The 20127-nt window shown below is 40.2% G+C and overlaps 1 protein-coding gene across 1 annotated transcript in view; it reads right to left on the bottom strand.

The window, feature by feature from the left end:
• Positions 1-9585: 9585 nt before the first annotated feature.
• The window catches only part of LOC306737885 (uncharacterized protein C14orf132), a gene marked incomplete at both ends in the record, with an annotated part of 28736 nt that continues 18194 nt past the window's right edge, over positions 9586-20127 (bottom strand). The window contains one exon of the mRNA XM_079219690.1: positions 9586-9822. Within this exon, the coding sequence (XP_079075816.1) occupies positions 9586-9822 (237 nt within the window). The remainder of the gene's footprint in view (positions 9823-20127) is intronic.

Here is a 20127-nt window from a genome sequence, read left to right as displayed (position 1 = left end):
CAGTGAAATGTCTTAAACTACTGCATGGAGTGCTAGGACATTTTGGCAAGGGGTATTATGTTCCCCTAAATATGTGTAAAAACGTTACTAATACCTCAGTTCTAGCTTGTTTTAATTGTAATGTTATTGTACTCTCTCTGGTCTAACTGATGTATTTTGTAAATGTGAATTGCCTTGTAGTTTAAAAGGTGCAATACAAGGTTATAAATACACTTTAATTACCCTAACGTTTCACCAGTTATGGTTAATACCTGCAAAACTAAAGAAGAAGAAGAAGAAGAAGAAGAAGAAGAATCCCTTATTAGTCCCACAGTGGGGAAATGTATTCTCTGCATTTGACCCATCCTTAGTATTTTAAGGAGCAGTGGGCTGCCCCTAGTGAAGGGGCCAGGGAGCAACAGTGTCTTGCTCCGGGATACTTCGACATGCAAACTATGGGGAGACTGGGGATGGAACCTTGTGGTTGCAGGACGACCACTGAGCTACAGCATCAGCCCCAGTTTAAATTTATGTTCATGCTAGGTAGCAAATGCTAGCATGCTAACACAATAAACTAAAATGAACATAAGCCTTTTACAGACAGTGCTGCCGTTGCTGTTGCTAAAGACAACATTTTAAATATACCACTATGGCCCTGCTCTATATCAACTGCATTGATAAGAATGAGGGTTATATAAGAAAATAATAAAAGTGATATGTTTAATATGTTCACGATTCAGCTCAGGGCACAGGTGGGCAGCGCTGTATCTATCTTGTTCAAAGGTCAGCTTCCTCATGAAATGCCTTCTCTTTCTAAGGATGTTTTCTATATGAGGTGACAGGCAGAGAGATATACTTTGTCTCTCTTCTCACCTAATGAGAGAGAGACAGAGAGAGAGAGAGACAGAGAGAGAGAGAGAGAGAGAGACCCAGCGATACTAAATAAAAAGAATTGGGCTCCTGCCATTTGGATGACGGGTGATGCTGAGCTCACATCATGGAATAACAGTAATGAAGCATTTTCACCGAGGCTGCAGCAGCGTCAGTGGGTGGTGGAGCCCCCGGGATTGCATTAAAGAGTCTCTGTTCCCTGTTGCACATGCCACACAATACCATGCAATGGGAGGTAAAATAGAAAGCTTAATGCAGAAATGGATTATATGATTTTTTTTTTTACATTTTGCCTGCATCTTGTTTCCTCATAAATACCAATTAATCAGTGCAAGCTTTCAATTATGAGGGATATTAACAAATGTAATCTTATTGAGGATTCACATCATCAGTTAACTACTCTGTATCAATTCCTGCAGGATGCTCGCAGGGCTTATCATCTTGTTTAATCGTTCTGCTTAGTCAGAGGTAAAGGTGCTGCTTCGTGAGCTCCTCATCAGAGGTTATTAGCTATATTGACTAGCATCGGTAATGAGCAGCATCATTAGAGAACGTTTTTTGTGCGGGGGACAAAAAAGTGGAATGAAGAAAACCCAAGACAGAAACAAACACAATCTAGGTCCAGAAATGGCTGCCACAAGCCAAAGGTGCTGTCCAAAACCATTACAGGCTGCTGTTGCCATGGTAGCAGCCCACCTAAAATAATTTTCTCCCTACCCGTTCTTCCCTCTTGTTTGCTACCAAGAGATATTCAAAGCCAGTTGGTAAAATCTCTGTAAAGTCTCTGATAGTGTGACGACAGCTGTCAGTTATTCACGACAAAGATTGAAACTTCATCCTTCATGCTATCTTCAGAAACATCGATCATTCCAACGTCAGAGTCGATTACAGGCGATGCAAACACAGTATGATTCATGTTACACTCTAATATCTCGTGTCATATCAGTGCCTGTTTTGATCAGAGTTTAACAAATATGCTGTGGAGTGGAGGCAGGCTGTTGATCTGACGGCAATAAGGGCTACGGTCCAATAGTCATTTTTTTCTGAGGAAGGTTCTTAAATAATTCCTAATAAACCATAACAACAAAACAGTATATGATACATTGTTAGTGGGAAAACATATTTAATTCACCATGTTTTAGCTTTGTACTGTGCGTTTATTTGTAGTCCATCTTCTGAATGTTGTAGTTTCACCGCTGCAGAGCCACGTCACTAACATCCGCCTGCCGTCGCATCATAACTACGTAGCTCAGTGAAAGTGGAGTCGGATTCACTAAACTTTCCTAACTCCTCATGAATTCTCCTTCCCATCTTTCCTTGACCCTGTGACGTTTTCCACAGTCAAGGAAAAGTAGTTAGGAATAGACGTTACGTTACGAGGTAATTCTTGACTAAACGACCGCAGTAAGCACTCTTTCTTATTCCTCGAACTGACCTCAAGCCGGAAACACTGTGATCAATAGCCCATTACTGATTCTGATAACAACCTAATCCTATGAGTCAGAAAACCAAATTAATTTACCTTGAGCATCCTAATGTATCTCCATTATCCTCTATTGCGGTCTGCTGCAATGAGCTCATCCACCCGGGGACAGTCATTACACTTTTGACCTCAGGTTCCTGCTGCACAACAGAACCCTTCTCTTGACTGACTGCTGACGACAACATCATTACCGAAAGATTGTTCTGTCTGATGCATCTGTTGAGGTGCAAAAGTTAGAAAGCTCTCAATTTAAGCCTGAATAGACCAAACTAACTTTCTGAGTGTTTGGTGTCAACTTCCAGGACAGCACTGTAGGTAGCTCTGTCAGCTCTGTGAGCATATAATATGTTAGAAAGTATGATGTAGTGTGTCGCAATACACAATTCAGAGTACCTTCTTACAAGGTGCGCGGAGAAGGGAAATAATCCTGAGAAACACTACATCATATCCAGATCCAGAAACACTTGTAGTATAACCTTCCTCTTGTGTTAGGGTCTGCACTGACCCGTTTTAGGGTTTCAAATGCATAAAAGAACCACATAAATTGTTTATTGCATCAAGGCTTTGTTTTACTTGGTCAGGAACCTCTATTCCAACAAAATGAAAGCCCACTAAATTATAAAATGCTCTGGTTGAAATTATGACCTTTGTTTTGTTAGGGTCGGTTTTGGCCCAGTTATAAAAATAAGATTTGCTTAAATTTTTTTTTGGACCTTGCAAACCTATATGTTGTGTTATGACTTGTTCGCTTTTCATGTTGTGTTTGTATTCAAGTTCTTTTGCTGACAAAAATACTTTTTAGTCTTTTTCTTGAAGTAAATATGCATGGGTCGAAATTGACCCGTAACGCCGTAGATGTTACTATAGTTAATAATATTAAAATGAAAAAATAAATAAAACAAATGTATTTAAGAGATGTGTTCTAATACCCCTCAGTAATAGTCAGGTAACACAGCAAGCTTTTATTTATTGATATGATTATCTTGAGGTTCATTTTACAATGTTTTTAACTGAAATCGAAGGGTATACTGACAAAGAAAAGGCCCAGCGGCCCACAACAAAAATATTAAAACACACAACCATATTTTCATGGATTAGGAAGCCTAACAAGGTAATCAAGAGATGAGAAACAAATTGGATGATAGACAATTGTTTTTAGTGTATTTTACAGCTGATTTAAGACATGGGTCAAAACCGACCTGTTAACATAAGAGATGGTAACAGAAAGCTAACACAAGAGGAAGGTTAAAGGACGACTTTATTGATCATAGATGGTCTGCAGTCTTCTTAAAACACAAATAAACACTTAACTGTAACAGCAATATCTAGTAGTAATTGCCCTATAGACATGTATAAATAGTACAAGAAGGAAATGTACACATGATAAACACAGGTTTAAACATAATTGTGCATTTGCAAGCATATGTTTAGTATGACATTGAATTGCTGTCTATCATCTTGTGTTCATATTCAGTATCTACAGCTATGTTAAGTGTATGATCTTATAGCAGATGTGGCCACTAGTGGGCGCTGTTTAGACAACTGGAGGTCATAGGGTCTGAGTTAGGAGAAAGATAGAGAAGAGAGAGAGAGGAAGGAGGAGAGGTTGGTCGTGGCTTGTCTGGTTCGGTGTTGGGACTTCACTAAAGTTAGAAGGAAAACCCACTGGACTGATTTATTCCATATCATACACCCACGGCAAAACACACTGTAATGTTGTTGGAAGATTTTTTTTAATGTTCACTAGTATACAATATTTGTCATCCATCATGATGTCTCCTTTTTTTTAAGACACATTTTGTATTATTACAACTGTGCTTTACTGCAAGAGAACTACCGTTGTCTACGCAAAAACAGGAAAATGTTTTGTTTGTCCGTTCTGGGCCACTGTAGAAACATCCATCCGCTCTGTATGTTGATATGAACATCTCAAGCTTAGGTCACAAAAACATGTACAGTTGTATTTACAGGAGATTATACTCTTAAAGCATACATATTAATATTATATTCCATTTCTGCCTAAATATATTCCTAAATGCTACAACTTTCATGAATGAATTATCAATATAAATTCAACTAACCATCCAGGCATGGAACTGCTTTAATGTCTTATTCTTGGGGTTTTAAATGAATGATTATTAGGTGCCAGTCCTCTCATGAGATAGTTGAGTGATTGGTTGTCCCAAAAGCTGGTCCAATCATATTATAATAAGTGTAGACATCATTTTAAAATAAGAACTATTGAGAACAAAAAGAACCAATACTGTTGTGTATTTGTGTTTTTCATTCCTGCACAATTCTGTCTTCATAGAGAAGTGTGTGTGTTGAAGCCCCGAACTGAAAGATGATACTGGAGAGCTCCAGTTTTACTCACACCCTCATATAGTGTGAACACAGACACTTGCAAGATGGACGATGGAAACATCCTCTCTCCTCTTGTTGTCCTCTTGTTGTTGCAATGCTTTGTCACATAAAACACTTTGCTCTTATGGCATGTTTATGAGACACGTTATATAGATGTATATATTGTATGGCCTTTGTTAAGTATAGACCCATACAATACGTTCTCAAATGTCTCTGAAGTGACAGTTTGACAAAAAGTCTCTAAGCGGCTTGGCATATATTAGCATACCCAGCACCTCATCACCAAGCTGTCACTCTAGACTGGACAGGAGTTGGGCTGAAGTGTTACATCCTGTGAGACTAGAGGGCTAGAAGACCACCTCTCCTTACATTCTCCTGTTTCACACTCTCTCCTCTCCTCCTCTTCTCATACTTTCAGAACAATTAATCTCATTCTGGCTTTAAATTAACGGTATTATCTATTATTCACAGGCAAGGCCATTCTCTTCTCGCATAGACTATATCAATTAAACCTTAGCCACTGTGGATTTCTCACAAACCATCACCTGAAAGTCTAATGATTACTATGCATTATCATAGATTAGACCAGGCAAGGTCAATGGTTATCCATTTTACCCTGCTCTGTTTGAGGGATTTTTTGTGACTCCCTCACCTCTCAGAGTTGCCAGCTGTGGCGACGCTCCTGGGACTTTTTTTTTCTTCCCACAATTGAGTCGCTTGATCGGATAAAGAGGAAAAGCACAACAAGCCAGGGAAGCAATGTGAAGGTTGTTGCAGCCGACTTACAGCTCTATCTCCTCTGATCGACATATTATGAAAGCCGGCTGCCTTTTCAGTCTCAAAAGGGTTGATCCAGTCTGTAAGGTGGTATAAAGGAAGAGCAGAGCAGTTTCATGGAATTATGAACGTGATCTCTAAATACTTTTGACAACACATCTCCCTGTGGTGACAGGGATTTGCAACCACTAACTTCTGTGAGTAAGCCACTCAGGATACATCTGTTAGAGTTATAAGATCACGTGTGATGCTGTGATTATTTCAGTAAAGTTATGGAGTCATGATAGAAAAGTCAGATTACTTTATCATTCATCCAGTAATTTTGGATTGCAGTGGATATCATTCTTACTGGACAAATGTATTTTTTGGAGTAGACTTAACCATCTTACATTGTTTTACCATATTGAGGTTTTTCCAGTCGAATACTTTGGTCCAGATTGAAGTATCCCAAGAGATACAGTACTGGTTGTTTGCCATAATATTTTGCATAAACATTCATATCCCAGAGGATGAATCCCTATGATCCCCTTACTCTTCCTCCCAGCAGGTTGACATTTTAGGGAAAAATGTCTCAACTATGGAATGGAATACAATTTGGCACAGATTGTAACACCCTGTGTATTCTGTGTGTGTCTTACCAGTGTTTCCTGATTGTTTATTCCCTTCACCTGCTCTCGTTCCAGACTCCTCCCTCCTTGTGTGCCTTTCCCCTGTGTGATTGTAAAGCCCCGCCCACATTGTTTCCACCTGTGCCTCTTGCCTGTCTTCCCCTGTGTATTTGAGCTGCGGTCGAATAGTCAAATAATGACCTCCTAACGTCTAACCCTATGCACTTTTCTTTAACCTCTGTGGAAAACGTCACGGGGTTAAGGTAAGATGGGAAGGAGAATTCATGGAAGGAGAGACTCAAGGAAACCATGAGAGGAGAGAAGACGTGAGGAAGTATGTTTTAAGAAACATGAGACATCCTTGCTTCTGAAGCGTCACGTGAAGCAATGTCGGTTTCTGATGACTGCCGCTGATGTCAGTTGGCCTTAAGCGAATATTCCACGGCGGGCCATGGGGTTTGTACCTCTGCCCTCAGTGGATTAGCTGCTGCTCAGGGAGCGTGTCCATGGAAGCCTGCCCTCTGGGCTCCACCCCCCAGAGCAGAATAAGAGCCATGGGACGGCCGTCAACATGGCGGCACAGAACCATTTCTGGATCAATCGAGGGGCGGGGAAACGACAATTTAGAGACTTGGGATGCACCCTGTGTCTTTCCTTTGTCAGTTGCAGGATTGTCTTCTTTGTCTCCCATGTATGTACTTTGCGTTCGAGCTGTAGTTGTAGCTTTCTAGTGGTTGTTTCCTGTACCAGTCTTTATCTTTGTTTGTGACGTTGTTCTAGTAAAACATCTTTTTTATTTTTGCCCTTCACCTGGCCTCCTGTCTGTGCCTCTCACACCCGGTCGTGACACAGATCCATGGCGTTTAGTGAAGCCTAATGACTTTGGTGATACCCTGACTTCCTTCTGCCGCCATCAACCGGTCAAAATGTATTCTGTGAACCTCTCAACATCTTTGGATTCCCAGAAAATTTGGGAGAAACATTCATGTTCCCCTCAAGATAAATTGTCTAGTGCCACCATCACGTTGAAATATGCACACGCTGATGTCTGCACATAAGAACTTCCAACGAAAGGATATCAACTGTATGCAGAAATACACTCATGCATCATCTTGCATCATTTTAACATGTTTGTTTATCTTCTCTCACAGTCTGTTGCTTCAGCAAAACAAATATGAAGACAGAGAGCGATAGAGGGGAGCAGGGGACCACAGAGGATTAAATCCAGGTGGTTGTTCCTGTATCAAAATGACAGATGGTGCCATCTAAGTTTAGCATCAACCTCACCTGATGGCTTAGCAGCAACTAGTGCTGTCTTTTAGTGGGTTGGCTTCACCAAGATCAACGCCAGGTGATTCAGGCAGAGAGGAGATGGAGCTACAATACCTTCTCGCATGACTAAGCACTGTGAACAAAGGCAACGGTTTGCATTGTTTCCAGTAAATCATCCTTCCCTTAACGCGTGAACTGTTTCTGTGCCTCTTTTGTCAACAGAGAAAAACTCAAATGCATTATAACAGAAATTTTATTAGCAGCATATGTCTTTACAAAAGGAGCATTGTGTATGTGGTTTACAACATGTCTAAATACAGTATTTCTCCATCAACCATTTAATAAAAATAACCGGCTTGAAAAGTCCTTCTTTGAACATTGCAGAAGTCATAAGACTACATTGGTACAGTTGATACAGTAAGCAAGTATTGTAATCTGCAGTGTATTGACATTTGAACATGTACGGTATTGTGTTTACAAGACAGGTTCATATCTTTTAACCTAAAGCATAATGATTGAGTCACCCCTAAATCCCAGAAGAAATATGTTTGCCAGTACCCTCTTTCTATTTCTCTCTCTCTCTGTTTAATATATAGATCACTCAGTTTCTCAATAAAAAATAAAATGATTCACTTACTTCACATTCAGAAAAACTTAATTATTATATTATAATATTATTCATTTTCCTATAGCTTGCATTCATAAAACAAAATGTAAATAAAACAGTGTTAGCAAAGCACAATGAATTAACAAAGTAAAAAAAAAAAACACTGGTTTCCAGACTTCATATTTGTGTAAATGCAGTATACGTTTACTGTGATTTTCTGTGTGCAAGCAATTTTTAAATGCTCAGAATAAAGATCACAAATTGCATTAGTGGCTGCAGGTTGATTCTTGAGCTACAGAGTAAAGTTGTTGCATCCAATTAGGACAAGGATTAGTTGCCATGGAGACAGCTGCCTCCAGATTCCCCAGTAATACAAAGCAAATGTACTAAACAGTGACAAATGTAGACAGCTTGATGTATGACTACATTTAATTTCAAAATGAGTCATCCTCTCCCACCTCACATTGCTATACATTTATCACAAAGTCCATTACGTATCTGGTCAGTGTTAAATTACTTTTGAACACATACATTTACGAATCTGCCCCGTTGACAGTATTAATTCTGAGTGATAAGAAATACTTTTACAAGCTGTACTTTTAGAAAACAAACAAACTACAAAGAATAATTAGGTGCAGTCAGTAAAGTAAGCTACGTCATATTGTGCTTTAAAAAAAATTGTATTCATGTATACATGACTCAACAGACCATAGCGATGCAATTTCTTAAAATCCCTGGTGAATATTACGGCAAGTATTTGGCAAATAGAACGTCCATTTCAAAGGGGCTGACTTAGTTTTAGACCATGTATCTAATCATAAAGTAATTAATTGCATATAACTGAGTTAGCATTGCAGAAGCTATTTTTATGAGATTTTAAACATGTTAGTTTTTGGTTTCCTGTCAGTAAAATAGTTTAGATGCTATATGCACTGATGATCGGTGTCCGTGTTTCATCCACAAACTAGTCCTTAAATGATCTCCGACGTTCAGGGCCTCAGGGCTGCCTGGCATGAACATAATCCCGCCACTTTCTAAATGTTTTAAAACAGCCGCATAATTAAACAGCACTGCCCTAAATTGTTAAGCAGCTATCTGGAGGATGTTTAAGATGGCCTGGATCTACCCGAATCTTAAGCCCCATTTAATCTCTATTCTCCTCTCTGCATTGTAAATAGGGTGTTGTCTAAGGAGAAACATGGAAACAAACTTAGCTGAAAAGAAAAAAAACATGTTCCTTTTGATTCTTGGTTGAGAGCGCAGGTCTGATGTTTCTGTTTTTAACTAAAGAGCTGTCGGAAACAAACGCTACTTTTCAAACTGCTAGTTGAAGCATCCAAAAAACACTTGGTGCTGACGAATGCAGCCAAGTCACAGTCTTCCCCTCTGATAAAGAAATATAGCAGTCTTATATGTCTTTGTCTAGTATCACAACTTCCATACCCTTAGGGACTCAAACTGATCCAAAAGCCAAAAAAGAGAAAGAGAGAGTGAGAGAGAGAAAAAAAGTGTCTTTCTACAAAGCTTTGCTTCGCTCAGGGGTCCAGAGTTCAACAAAACTCAGGGTGTGTATGTGCGCATTTGTCCTTGTAAGCATATATTCATCAGAAAGTGCAGGCGTAGACAACCCCAACCACCACAATGTTTCCAATGGTGGCGATGATGGCGATCCATAGCCAGATGGCATCGCTAGACATGGACTGTGACTCATCCTGCTGGCCGTTTACCGAGGCGGCACAGGCAGCGGCGTGGACACTGGCCGAGGAGTTGAAGAGTGAGTGCTCGCCGCTGTAGTCGTCATTGGGCGAGGAGTCCATGAAGGCTCCCGTCATGACTGGGATCTAGAAGGGGAGAAGAAAAAGTCAAGAGAAAGGTTTACATATTGTCACTTCTTGTCAACCTGCATTTGAAGGAGAGAGTATACGGAGAGAAGTAAGACATTGCACATCTGTTGTTTCATGCAGGTTTGGCTTTTCCAATAACTGGCTATTAGGGCCGTAGCTACTTAGGACACTGAGGATATGTCCTCTGTATTTTTTCAAGGAGATTGGGAGTGTAGGGGGGTTGCATCCACAGTTAAAAAACGTAAAGTGGTGGCAGGCTATTAATGATCCTGATTCCAGTACTTATAGACAATGATTGGACTACTTTTCGGCACACAACATCATGGATTCAGTATTTCTTCTTCATGATGTTGCTCCTTACAGTCGGCCTACGGAGAGAGCTTTGAAACATCATCAGATCCAGGTTGACATTTTGCATGACCAACTATAGGGGATAAGAAAAATCACAATGTGGGAACATGGCAAACATTATACCTACTAAACATCAGCGTGTTAGCATAATATTAGCATGCTGAAGTTAGCATTTTGTTCAAAGTGCTGTGCCAGATCTTAAAGCCGTTAACATGGCAATAATGTTTTCAATGACTTCGCTTTTTTTTTTTTTTTTTTTAATAATTAATTAATTAAAAAACACTTTACAGTCCTAGTATAGGGAGTAACAATCTTGCCTTTCCTGACAATCATAGCACGGCAGATTGTTTCATACAGGCGTGCAATAGCAAGTCTGAGTGCTCTATTAAAAGAAATGAGAGGTAGCTGCATCACGACATCATTAATGGTTACAAGGTTTCCCCACACAGGCATGCAGGGTCACACCTCTGAGTGTGTGTGTGTGTGTGTGTGTGTGTGTGTGTGTGTGTGTGTGTGTGTGTGTGTGTGTGTGTGTGTGTGCGTGCATGTATTTGCAAGTGTGTGTGTGTGTGTGTGTGTGTGTGTGTGTGTGTGTGTATTTAGGAAGCAGTGCTTGATTAACATGGAATGAATATTTTAGATGTGGCAAGTGAAAATTATTTATTGCGTGGGACATTCGGCACCCTGTGTAGCTTAGCCATTCAAGCAACTGAATGCTTTCGTGTGTGTGTGTGTGTGTTTTGTGAATGTATTTTCTGTGTGTGTGTGTGTGTGTGTGTGTGTGTGTGTGTGTCTATGGGTATGATTGGCGATGAGAAATGATGAGAGACCCGTACCACACTCAGACTGGAAAACAGACTTTGCTGAAGATGTTGAAAAATAATGCTAAAAATACCTCGGCAGAATGAACACAGAAATTATGTCTTTGCTCACCTTCACTCCCTCTCATCTCTCCCTCTTTCTCTCATGTACACACAAAGATGTTAGCACACACACACATACTTCAGGTCTTCCTCACACAGGGGAAAACACTGTTTAGAAAGCTCTGTGCTGCTCTCCGTTCATTGGCCCCTGGTGGTGAATAATGACATGACACATCCTGTTGTGCACTTGCTGTTCACATCAGCATGATGAAGTCCAGCAACCTGGGTCTCCCTGTCCATGACCAATTAAAACATGTCTTTATTATGAGCAGATTCTTATAAAATAATCAAACGCATTGCCCATGTAGATAGTAGGCTATTTGAAATTTGAGCATCAAAGAGAAGAGTCTGCACACTGATGTCAAACCACAAATGTATTTAAATGGACAATATCGTATTTCATGATTCTTGGGTTAGATACCAGTTCATACCAGGTGTATGATGGTTCGTTACCTGTATTTGCACAATAACTTATATAACAAAAAATTAACTGATCTTATTTAAATCCTATTGGCTCCTGACTCAAGCCCCTGCTCTTGGTATCATAGTAAAGGTAACACTTGTGAGATGTCTGCAGAGGTGTAATTATCTGCATATATATTACTGGGCATATATATACTAAAATGGATTACAGCATAAATGAAAGAATCTCAGAAAACCATAATCCATTGGTCTTTTTTTTACCAATGTATGCCTGTATTGAAGGAAATGCCTTTAGGATGAGTACAGTACTCCAATTTATCCACCAGGTGGAGACATAGACGATGTTTTCACATGGAAAGCTGAGATAGGTTGTTCAATGCTGGAGGAAGGCAGGGTGGAAATACTCCTCATGCTGTGTACATTAATCCAAACAGCTGGAATCAAGTCAAAGATGATACAGTGATATTTGAGTAACAATTAGCAGCATTGATTCGTCATCGAACACAATGTTTGATCACAAAACAGCAAATTGAAGACATCATTAATAATTTTTTTCAATTTTTTGGTGGTCTTGGTTGTAGAATGATCAGATTTATACCGTTGGAATCTGTGGAGTCTTATAATGACGTGTTGGTCATGTGTTTGTTTGTGTGGGTAGCATTAAGTAGCACAATCGCTATCAGCACTATGCGTGCATGCCGCATTAGTGTGTGTATGCTGACTTAGCGCTTTGTGTTGGAATCCTGTTTAGTTTAGTTAAAAATGGTTATGATGAGCTTTAAGCCGAGTCTCTTCCAACATATGCAGCATGAATAGGTTGCTACATGTTTAACATATCCTTATTTAGTGTTTGTTGTGATTTCCGCAACTGCCCCAGGATAGCACTTGAGCTGAAGAGGTGGCCATTAACATAAAACAACTGAATAACAGAAAACATTGTATTTTAAACTTCCCTCCAGTTCTAAATACTGAGGAAATTTGCATTTGACCAACTTGAAGAAGAGTTGACATTCCTAAAAAAAAATTGACATACAGTATATTGTTGCATTGAACTAGACACTTAACTCAAGCTGGCAAACCCTCTTGTCTTAAAAGGTTATTTTAGAGCAGGGGTGTCAAACATACGGCCCGTGGGCCAGATCAGGCCCACCAGGGGGTCCAGTCCGGCCCGTGGGATAATTGCTAAAATTATCGGGCTCGAACCACTAATCCTCTAATTGAAAGACGGGCATGCTAACCATTGAGCCACAGTCGCAATTGATTGGACCACTGACATTACTACAGATATTGCTCAACTGCGAGGAAATCTGCAGAGGAGAGCCCAGGCAGGTAAACAGTGGGCTGATGTCTAAATTTTTGGTCTTTATGTTTCTAGTTAATTGTAGAATACCTTAAAATAGGGTTTATCATCCAAAAACCTTCCCCAATGATTTAAACATAGAGAAATGTCATTATGTATACGTTATTGTGCTATGATTTTACTGGTCCGGCCCACTTGAGATAAAAATGGGCAGAATGTGGCCCCTTCACTAAAATGAGTTTGACACCCCTGTTTTAGAGTCTAAGGAACTCATCTGACCAATCTCATCAACATGTTGTTGATGAGATTTCTAATTTATCAAAATCCCACCGTACTGTGATCTTGAGACACCACAATGTTGACAACCTTATCCTGCATTCAAAGCTGCATCTAGCTTAATCTAACATTCACTCAGACAATAACTGAAGCTCTCAACCCTGTCTGCATTCTTTATATTTAAAGGTTTTATTTATAAGTAACTCATTGTCAAGGAGTGAGCTGTTTTCATAAATGGGGAAGTATACCATATAAAATGAAGTGGATACTGGGAGTGTGTGTAAACATATTCCAGTAGTAAGACTGAATCTAAATATTTGATTTATCACTATTTTTGGCAGAGATGGTGTTAGATGACATGTCAGTAGAATATCATCATTTTTCAAGAGACATTTTTTCTCCTCCATCCAGTCATCCATGCTCACATCTCCCATGTGGATATTGCGGAGCGAGCGGTTAAGTGTTAATGGAAAAGAGGGGAAATAGAGACCGTGGTAAAGAGCATCCCAAAGCATCTGAGTACTTATGCATTCCATGACGGTCATACCATAAGCATTGCTGACAGGAAACTCATGCTCATTGACATACACGAATGACTTCAGTAATAAAGTATTCTGCTGACCAAAGTTTCTTGGAAACCGTACACACATTTCCAGCGTAACGGTAAACTAGTGGCGGAGAATTGAGCCTCCTGACCAACATCATGCTGGTACATTTTTAAACATTTAGAAAGTGGCGGGATTATGTTTATGCCGTGGGGTGACTGTGGCTCAGTGGGTGAGCAGGGTCGTCCTTCAATTAGAGGATCGGCGGTTCGAACCCAGCTCCGCTTGCCCATATCGATGTGTCCTTGGGCAAGACACTTAACCTTATATTTCTCCCGTAGCTGTGCCTATGGTGTATGAATGTTAGTTAGTCCTGATGGGCAGGTGGCATGAACATGGTAGCTCCTCCCATCACTGTGTGAAATGATAAAAAAAGCTGCAATGCATGATTAATTGAAGTAGATACTACTCATTTGTTAAGTATTAGTTAAGTATGTTCTGTGACCTAATCAAAAGTGAAGACTATCTATGCTTTACAAAGCATTTATAAGCAGTGCCTCAAAGCTAGCAGAAGTATCAGCTATCTTCTCAACAGAAAAGGGAAATAAACACAACACAAAGTGATAAAGAACATTAATATGATGGTGATGGGGGGGCCATACCCGTCAGTGGCAAGAGTGTTCCATAGTTTGTTGGCACATAGCTACATATTATTGATTATGCTAGCTATGGCTAGCTCGCTAGCTAGCGGACTACTGACATGCATCGCCTAACATCAACTAGCCGGCACAGGTCACAGTGGTGACGTCATCAACGTGGGACATGTGTTTACGCTTTAGGTGGATCCCATGTGTCCCACGGGTCAGAAAGTCTCAGTCCCATCATCTGACCGGAGTTATTGCTGACCGGGCACCATGGTGGGACACACCGGGTCCTTTTAGAGCGTAAACACGTGTTCTACGTTGATGACGTGTCACCACTGTGACCCGCGCCGACTAGTTAATGTTAGCCGATGCATGTCAGTGGCACGAGTGGTGGCACGTTTCTCAGTTTGCTGGTACAAATGATTGATTATGAGTATCTCGCTATCACCTAGATTGGTCTACTTACAACTGAGGTGGCATGTGCCGGTGCCTATCTCTGGACCCGTAATAGGGTGACCAGACGTCCGGATTTAGGACGGACAGTCCCGATTTTCAATGCCCTGTCCGGCGCAGCATCAAGCCGGACGTGTATTTGTCCTCCTTTTTGAAGTTGCACTGGGCCTAAAGAGCTGCGCGATAGAATATTTTGCTGGAACGCAGTCTAACAAATGATCCGTTAAAAGTGTTGTCAAATAAATATCTGATAGGTTTAGGTTAGGTTTTAACCCTATGTCATTGGTTAAAAACGTAAACAAGGCTCCGTGTGCTGGCTACATCATATCTACGCTGCTGGCTACATTGACAGAAACTTAACACATAGAAGAAAACATGCCAAAACGTCATTCAACCCAGAATGGACAAAAGATGAATGATTTTGAAATGATTTTATTTCAAAAAGCAGTCGAGGCTGATATGTCACTCTTACCTGTCTTAAAAACTGGTGAGGAGGAAGGCACCAAGATTTTGTGGAAATGTTTTGGAGCAGAAAGCACTGAAGTGTCTGAGACATTTTATTTTCCTCAGTCACATTTTAAAGATGTTTTCAGACAGCATTGAAGCACTTGAGGCCAAATCATTCCGCATTACATCTGTGTTTAAGGTAATGACTGAATTGAAACAGAAACTTGAGTGAAGGCTGAAGGACAGGTTCTTTGGCTTTACTGTGAACAGCAAACTCAAGCAGCTACCAGCTTACCTTGCAAAGAAATGTGAGACAGATTTTCTTGGTTTCTATGAAAGAGCAAATAACTACATAAGTGACAGATACGACTTCTCTGAGACCAGCTTTCATATATGGATGGACTGTATGAGGAATATGCCATGGTGGAAGCTTCCTTCAGCTCTCCAGAAATAGAAGGTTGCCACAGTGAGGAGCGATATAATAATAATAATAATAATAATAATAATAATAATAATAATAATAATACATTTAATTTATATAGCGCTTTTAAAAATGCTCAAAGAGGCTTTACATAGGACAGACATAAACAGAACAAAACAAAAATAAACAAAAAATAGAAATACAATAGAGCAAACAAAACAAACAAACAGAAAATGTTGAATGAAAAAAAAAGAAAACTGGAGAAGCTGCAACAGAATGAGTTCTATAGTGGAGGGTAGGGTGCAGGGGTTAGCAGGTGAAGGCGAGTTTGAAGAGGTGTGTTTTGAGGGCTTGCTTAAAGGATGATAGTGTGGGAGCCTGACGGATGTGGATCGGGAGGGCGTTCCAGAGGGGGGGTGCAGCAGCTGAGAAGGTCCTGTCACCTCAGGTCCGGCGCTTGGTCCTGATGGTCTTCAGAGTGTTTGCATCAGCGGACCTGAGGCAACGGGTTGGGGCGTGAAGGGGGAGGAGGTCTGAAAGGTAGGAAGGGGCCAGATTGTTTAAGGCTTTGTATGGTGAGTAACATTTTAAAGTCAATCCTGTATTTGACCGGGAGCCAGTGGTGGTTGCGTAAAACCGGGGTGATGTGGTCATAGCGGCAGGTGGAGATCAGCAGTCGAGCGGCAGAGTTCTGAACATATTGAAGTTTGTTGACAATTTTGTTGGGAGAGCCGTAGAGGATGCTGTTGCAATAATCAAGTCTGGATGTTATGAGGGCATGGATGAGAATTTCAGTAGTGGCAGAGGACAAGGAGGGCCGGAGACGTGCAATGTTCCTGAGGCGAAAGAAGGCAGTTTTGGTGATGTGGTGGGCGTGGGGTAGGAAAGAGAGGGTGGGGTCAAGGATGATGATGAGGTTGCAGACCTGGGTGGAGGGGGTGACGATGGAGCCATCAATGTTCAGAGAGAAGGTCTGGGCTGAGCAGGTGAGGGAGTTAGGGCCGATGATGAGTAATTCAGATTTATTGCAGTTGCTTTTAAGAAAATTCTGCTGCAGCCAGGAGTGGATGACTGAGGTGATGGTCTTGGAGGAGAAATATAGTTGGGTGTCGTCAGCGTAACAGTGGAAATCATTTTCATAAAATAATGCTTTATAAATGATGAATTCTGTGTTTATTGATGCTTTACTAATGCTAACTAGTGTGTACTTATTATAAAGTGCTACCAAAAAGCCCTCTACAAGTACAGTCTGTTTACATCACTTAATTGTGAAGGTAGCATTAGCACAAACACTGCTTTTAGAAATCTTCGAAAGAGACTCTTCTAGCGGAAGAAATTAGTTCAAATTAAAGCTATTGAGAGAAAACAGCTTTTTGTTGTCCAATCCTTTTAAGTACCATGGCCCCTATATAGGGTGAAATTTACACATGACAGTTAAACTGTGTAAAACATTACAATAATCATGAGCAAATATATGTATGTTACACATCAAATTAAACAAGAGAACCTGGGCTACAATAATTAATCAGCCATTTTAACACAACTCAAACACCAACTAAAATAATTATTAAAATATCATAATCACAATTTTGTCATGAGTCAGCCCACTCGGCATGTTTCTGGAACTAGCAACCCCTAGCTCGGTGCCATCGGTGAAAAAAACAGTGAAATGAATGGGATTAAAAATAAACAACTGGTTCATTCAATTGTGTGTTGCAAATGGAAAACAACTATCTTCCTTTTACCAACACCAGAGAAAACTCCTGACTTGCATATTTCACACCTCCTTGGCTCTGAGTGATGCACCCGTGCAATACTCCACAAAGGAAAACCCCAATCAATGGAAGACAATACAGTGAAGCTCTGTTCAATGTACAATTCCACCTGCTCTGCTCTCACAGCTTTGATTTATTCGTCCCAGCTGTTGCTGCTGGTTATTCGTCGAGCTGTGCCACACGGGTGATCACAGTAATTGTGAAATAGAATGGACTGTAATTGCCTCCTGTGGGATATCGCCACCAGTCAGTGCTCAGCCAAATGGCTTAGGAACAAACAAGCAAAGCCCAAATAAATGTCTTTGGGTAGTGGAGAAACCAAAACATATACCTACCCACAAAAGCATTGGCTGTTAAGACGAATTCAAAGCGAACAACTAGTTTTTCTGTACTCAGATATTATGAGGTCAAATCACAAAATCGATACTTGTGTCCTTGTGGAGGAGAAACTTCAAGGTGTTCTCCAGAGAACAAATTGTAACGGCAGGCACAGAGAGGCGGACCCCTGCTATGCAAAGAAGGAACTTTGTGTTTGACTTAATTCGTACAATCAGCGAAAACACACAGTTGCTGATTTTTCCAACTGTCACAACCATCTCTGCTCTATTGACTGCTTGGTGTTATTGTGTGCTTCAGAATCAGAATCAGCTTTATTGGCCATGTTTGTTTACACACACATGGAATGTGTCTCCGGTTATACGTTGCTCTTACACACAATATACAATAAACAAGATAATTATAAAAAGGACATTAAAGACAACACAGACAAGAGACAATTAAAGACAACAGTATATGTGATGTCATCTTTGTTTTTTATGGATTTTTATCTGATTTAGGTTTTGAAATCACACTTCAGCCATGAAGCGCATTACACTTTTGGAGACAGTGTTGTATAGTACCTACTGCAAGTGTACTGATTTCAAAGACTTTTCTTCTGGAATTATCTTTGGTTTTGAAATAAACAAAACCCACAGCTGTTATATAAAAAAGTTCCCTATGTATCAAATTAAGGACAGTACTTTCCCTGTTTCGAGAGGAGTTCACTCTCAAGGGCAAAGTTTTCATCCTCACAGCACTACACAGTTGTATTCATGCTGCTGTCCAGACTTATCTGTCCAGGGATATCAGTGGTTTCACAGAGTGGTAAATTAACTGTGGCTTATGCAATTTGGAAAACATTTATGATCACTGCTGCAGTGCTTTGAAAAAGACTTCTGAACTACACCATGATTGTACTTTTTCAAATAAATGTGAGGCAGTATATTTTATTTTTATATTTCTTTTTTTGCATGCATGCTTTAGCTCAAATCTGTCTCGGTCATGCATTGTAATGGCATGGCTTTCCTTGTATAATGCATTTTTTACAACCTTATTGATGCCGTATCACCACTGTCCCAACAATATTCATTAAAATAATGTTGCAAAGACAGCACACATGACAATCTAAAAGCAATGACTCAGTACACTAAGGAGCCATGATAATATTGTATTAAACACATCACCCTCAACACATTAATTGGCCCATTTCACAGCAGACATTTTGAGCTGTCATGGTCGGAAAAGCACAGGTGTTACTGAAAACAGTAACAATGGCTCAGCTTTATGCAAGTGCCTCCCTGAGCCTTGACAATGTGACAGTGAGCCAGCATGCACAATACCAGGGCCCTGGAAATAAAGCAGTTAAATGGAATTCAGCCATCATTAATGTTATTATTTATACCTGTGCTTTTCCTACAGAGGACATTTTGACATGTCAAAATGTCCTCTGTAAAAACAAAAAAGGGTATCTAATAATATTGAGGTCTAAGATAATAATCTAAGTTAAAAAAACGAAGTGTTTCCAGGCACACGGGTCAGGTAGGTACATGTCATTGCAGGGAGAAATATTATATTTTAAAACTCCTGCTGTTAAGGGCTGTGGTATCACAGTGGTGTTGTAAGAGAATCACTGAACACAATATCTAATGTTTAATTCATGTGTGGACTCTGGAGTTAAGAAATCAATGCTTTTTGAAAAATGGATGCATCCTGCGCTCGTCTGGTAGATGCTTCTCTGGTGTTTCCTTTACAGCCCTACATCATCCCAAAAATCAGGGAAATAAAGAAAATCGGATTAATCCTGTATGTGGTGAATTAGTGGTTTGAAGAAATTAAAGTAGACGGTTCTTTTACACAATAGCGACCACTTGGTGAAAACAATAGATTTGGTCTGTACCATACTTTACACCTAGTGTTGACATAAATGTGGTGGGAGATTTACAGAGGTTTTAAGGAGGCTTGTTCACCCGCGCAGGAGTGGTAAAACCTGCAGTTTAAGGTCTGGTTCTTTCTGGTCAGATTTACAGCTGTGCTTTCATTGATTTTCACTGTCTCAGCAGCCCAGCAACATTTTTCAATAAACCTTAGAATTCAGTCGAACAAGTGTAGCCCAAGTGATCCTTGCTTGACACGCATGTCAATCTGTCAGCTCGGTGGAAATTGAGAAGCACAGGGGAAAGTTTATTATATTTTGGGGATATTATGAATGATAAATGTATCATCTTCATGCTACATTTCTCAGTGGTGTACCTGACCTCAATGTGATTTTCTTTGTTCCATTATCGGCACTCAAAGCAGTACAACACATAGAAAAAATGAATAAAGGCATGTCAAATAATATTTTTTTTAAACATGACAAGTGGAGGAAATAATGCATGTTCACCTCTGGAGCTGATACCCACTGATATATGCCACTAATTAGCAGT

Source organism: Taurulus bubalis (assembly GCF_910589615.1).
Source record: "Taurulus bubalis genome assembly, chromosome: 1".
In the NCBI taxonomy this organism is placed as follows: Eukaryota; Metazoa; Chordata; class Actinopteri; order Perciformes; family Cottidae; genus Taurulus; species Taurulus bubalis.
This window is presented reverse-complemented; position numbering and strand designations above follow the sequence as displayed.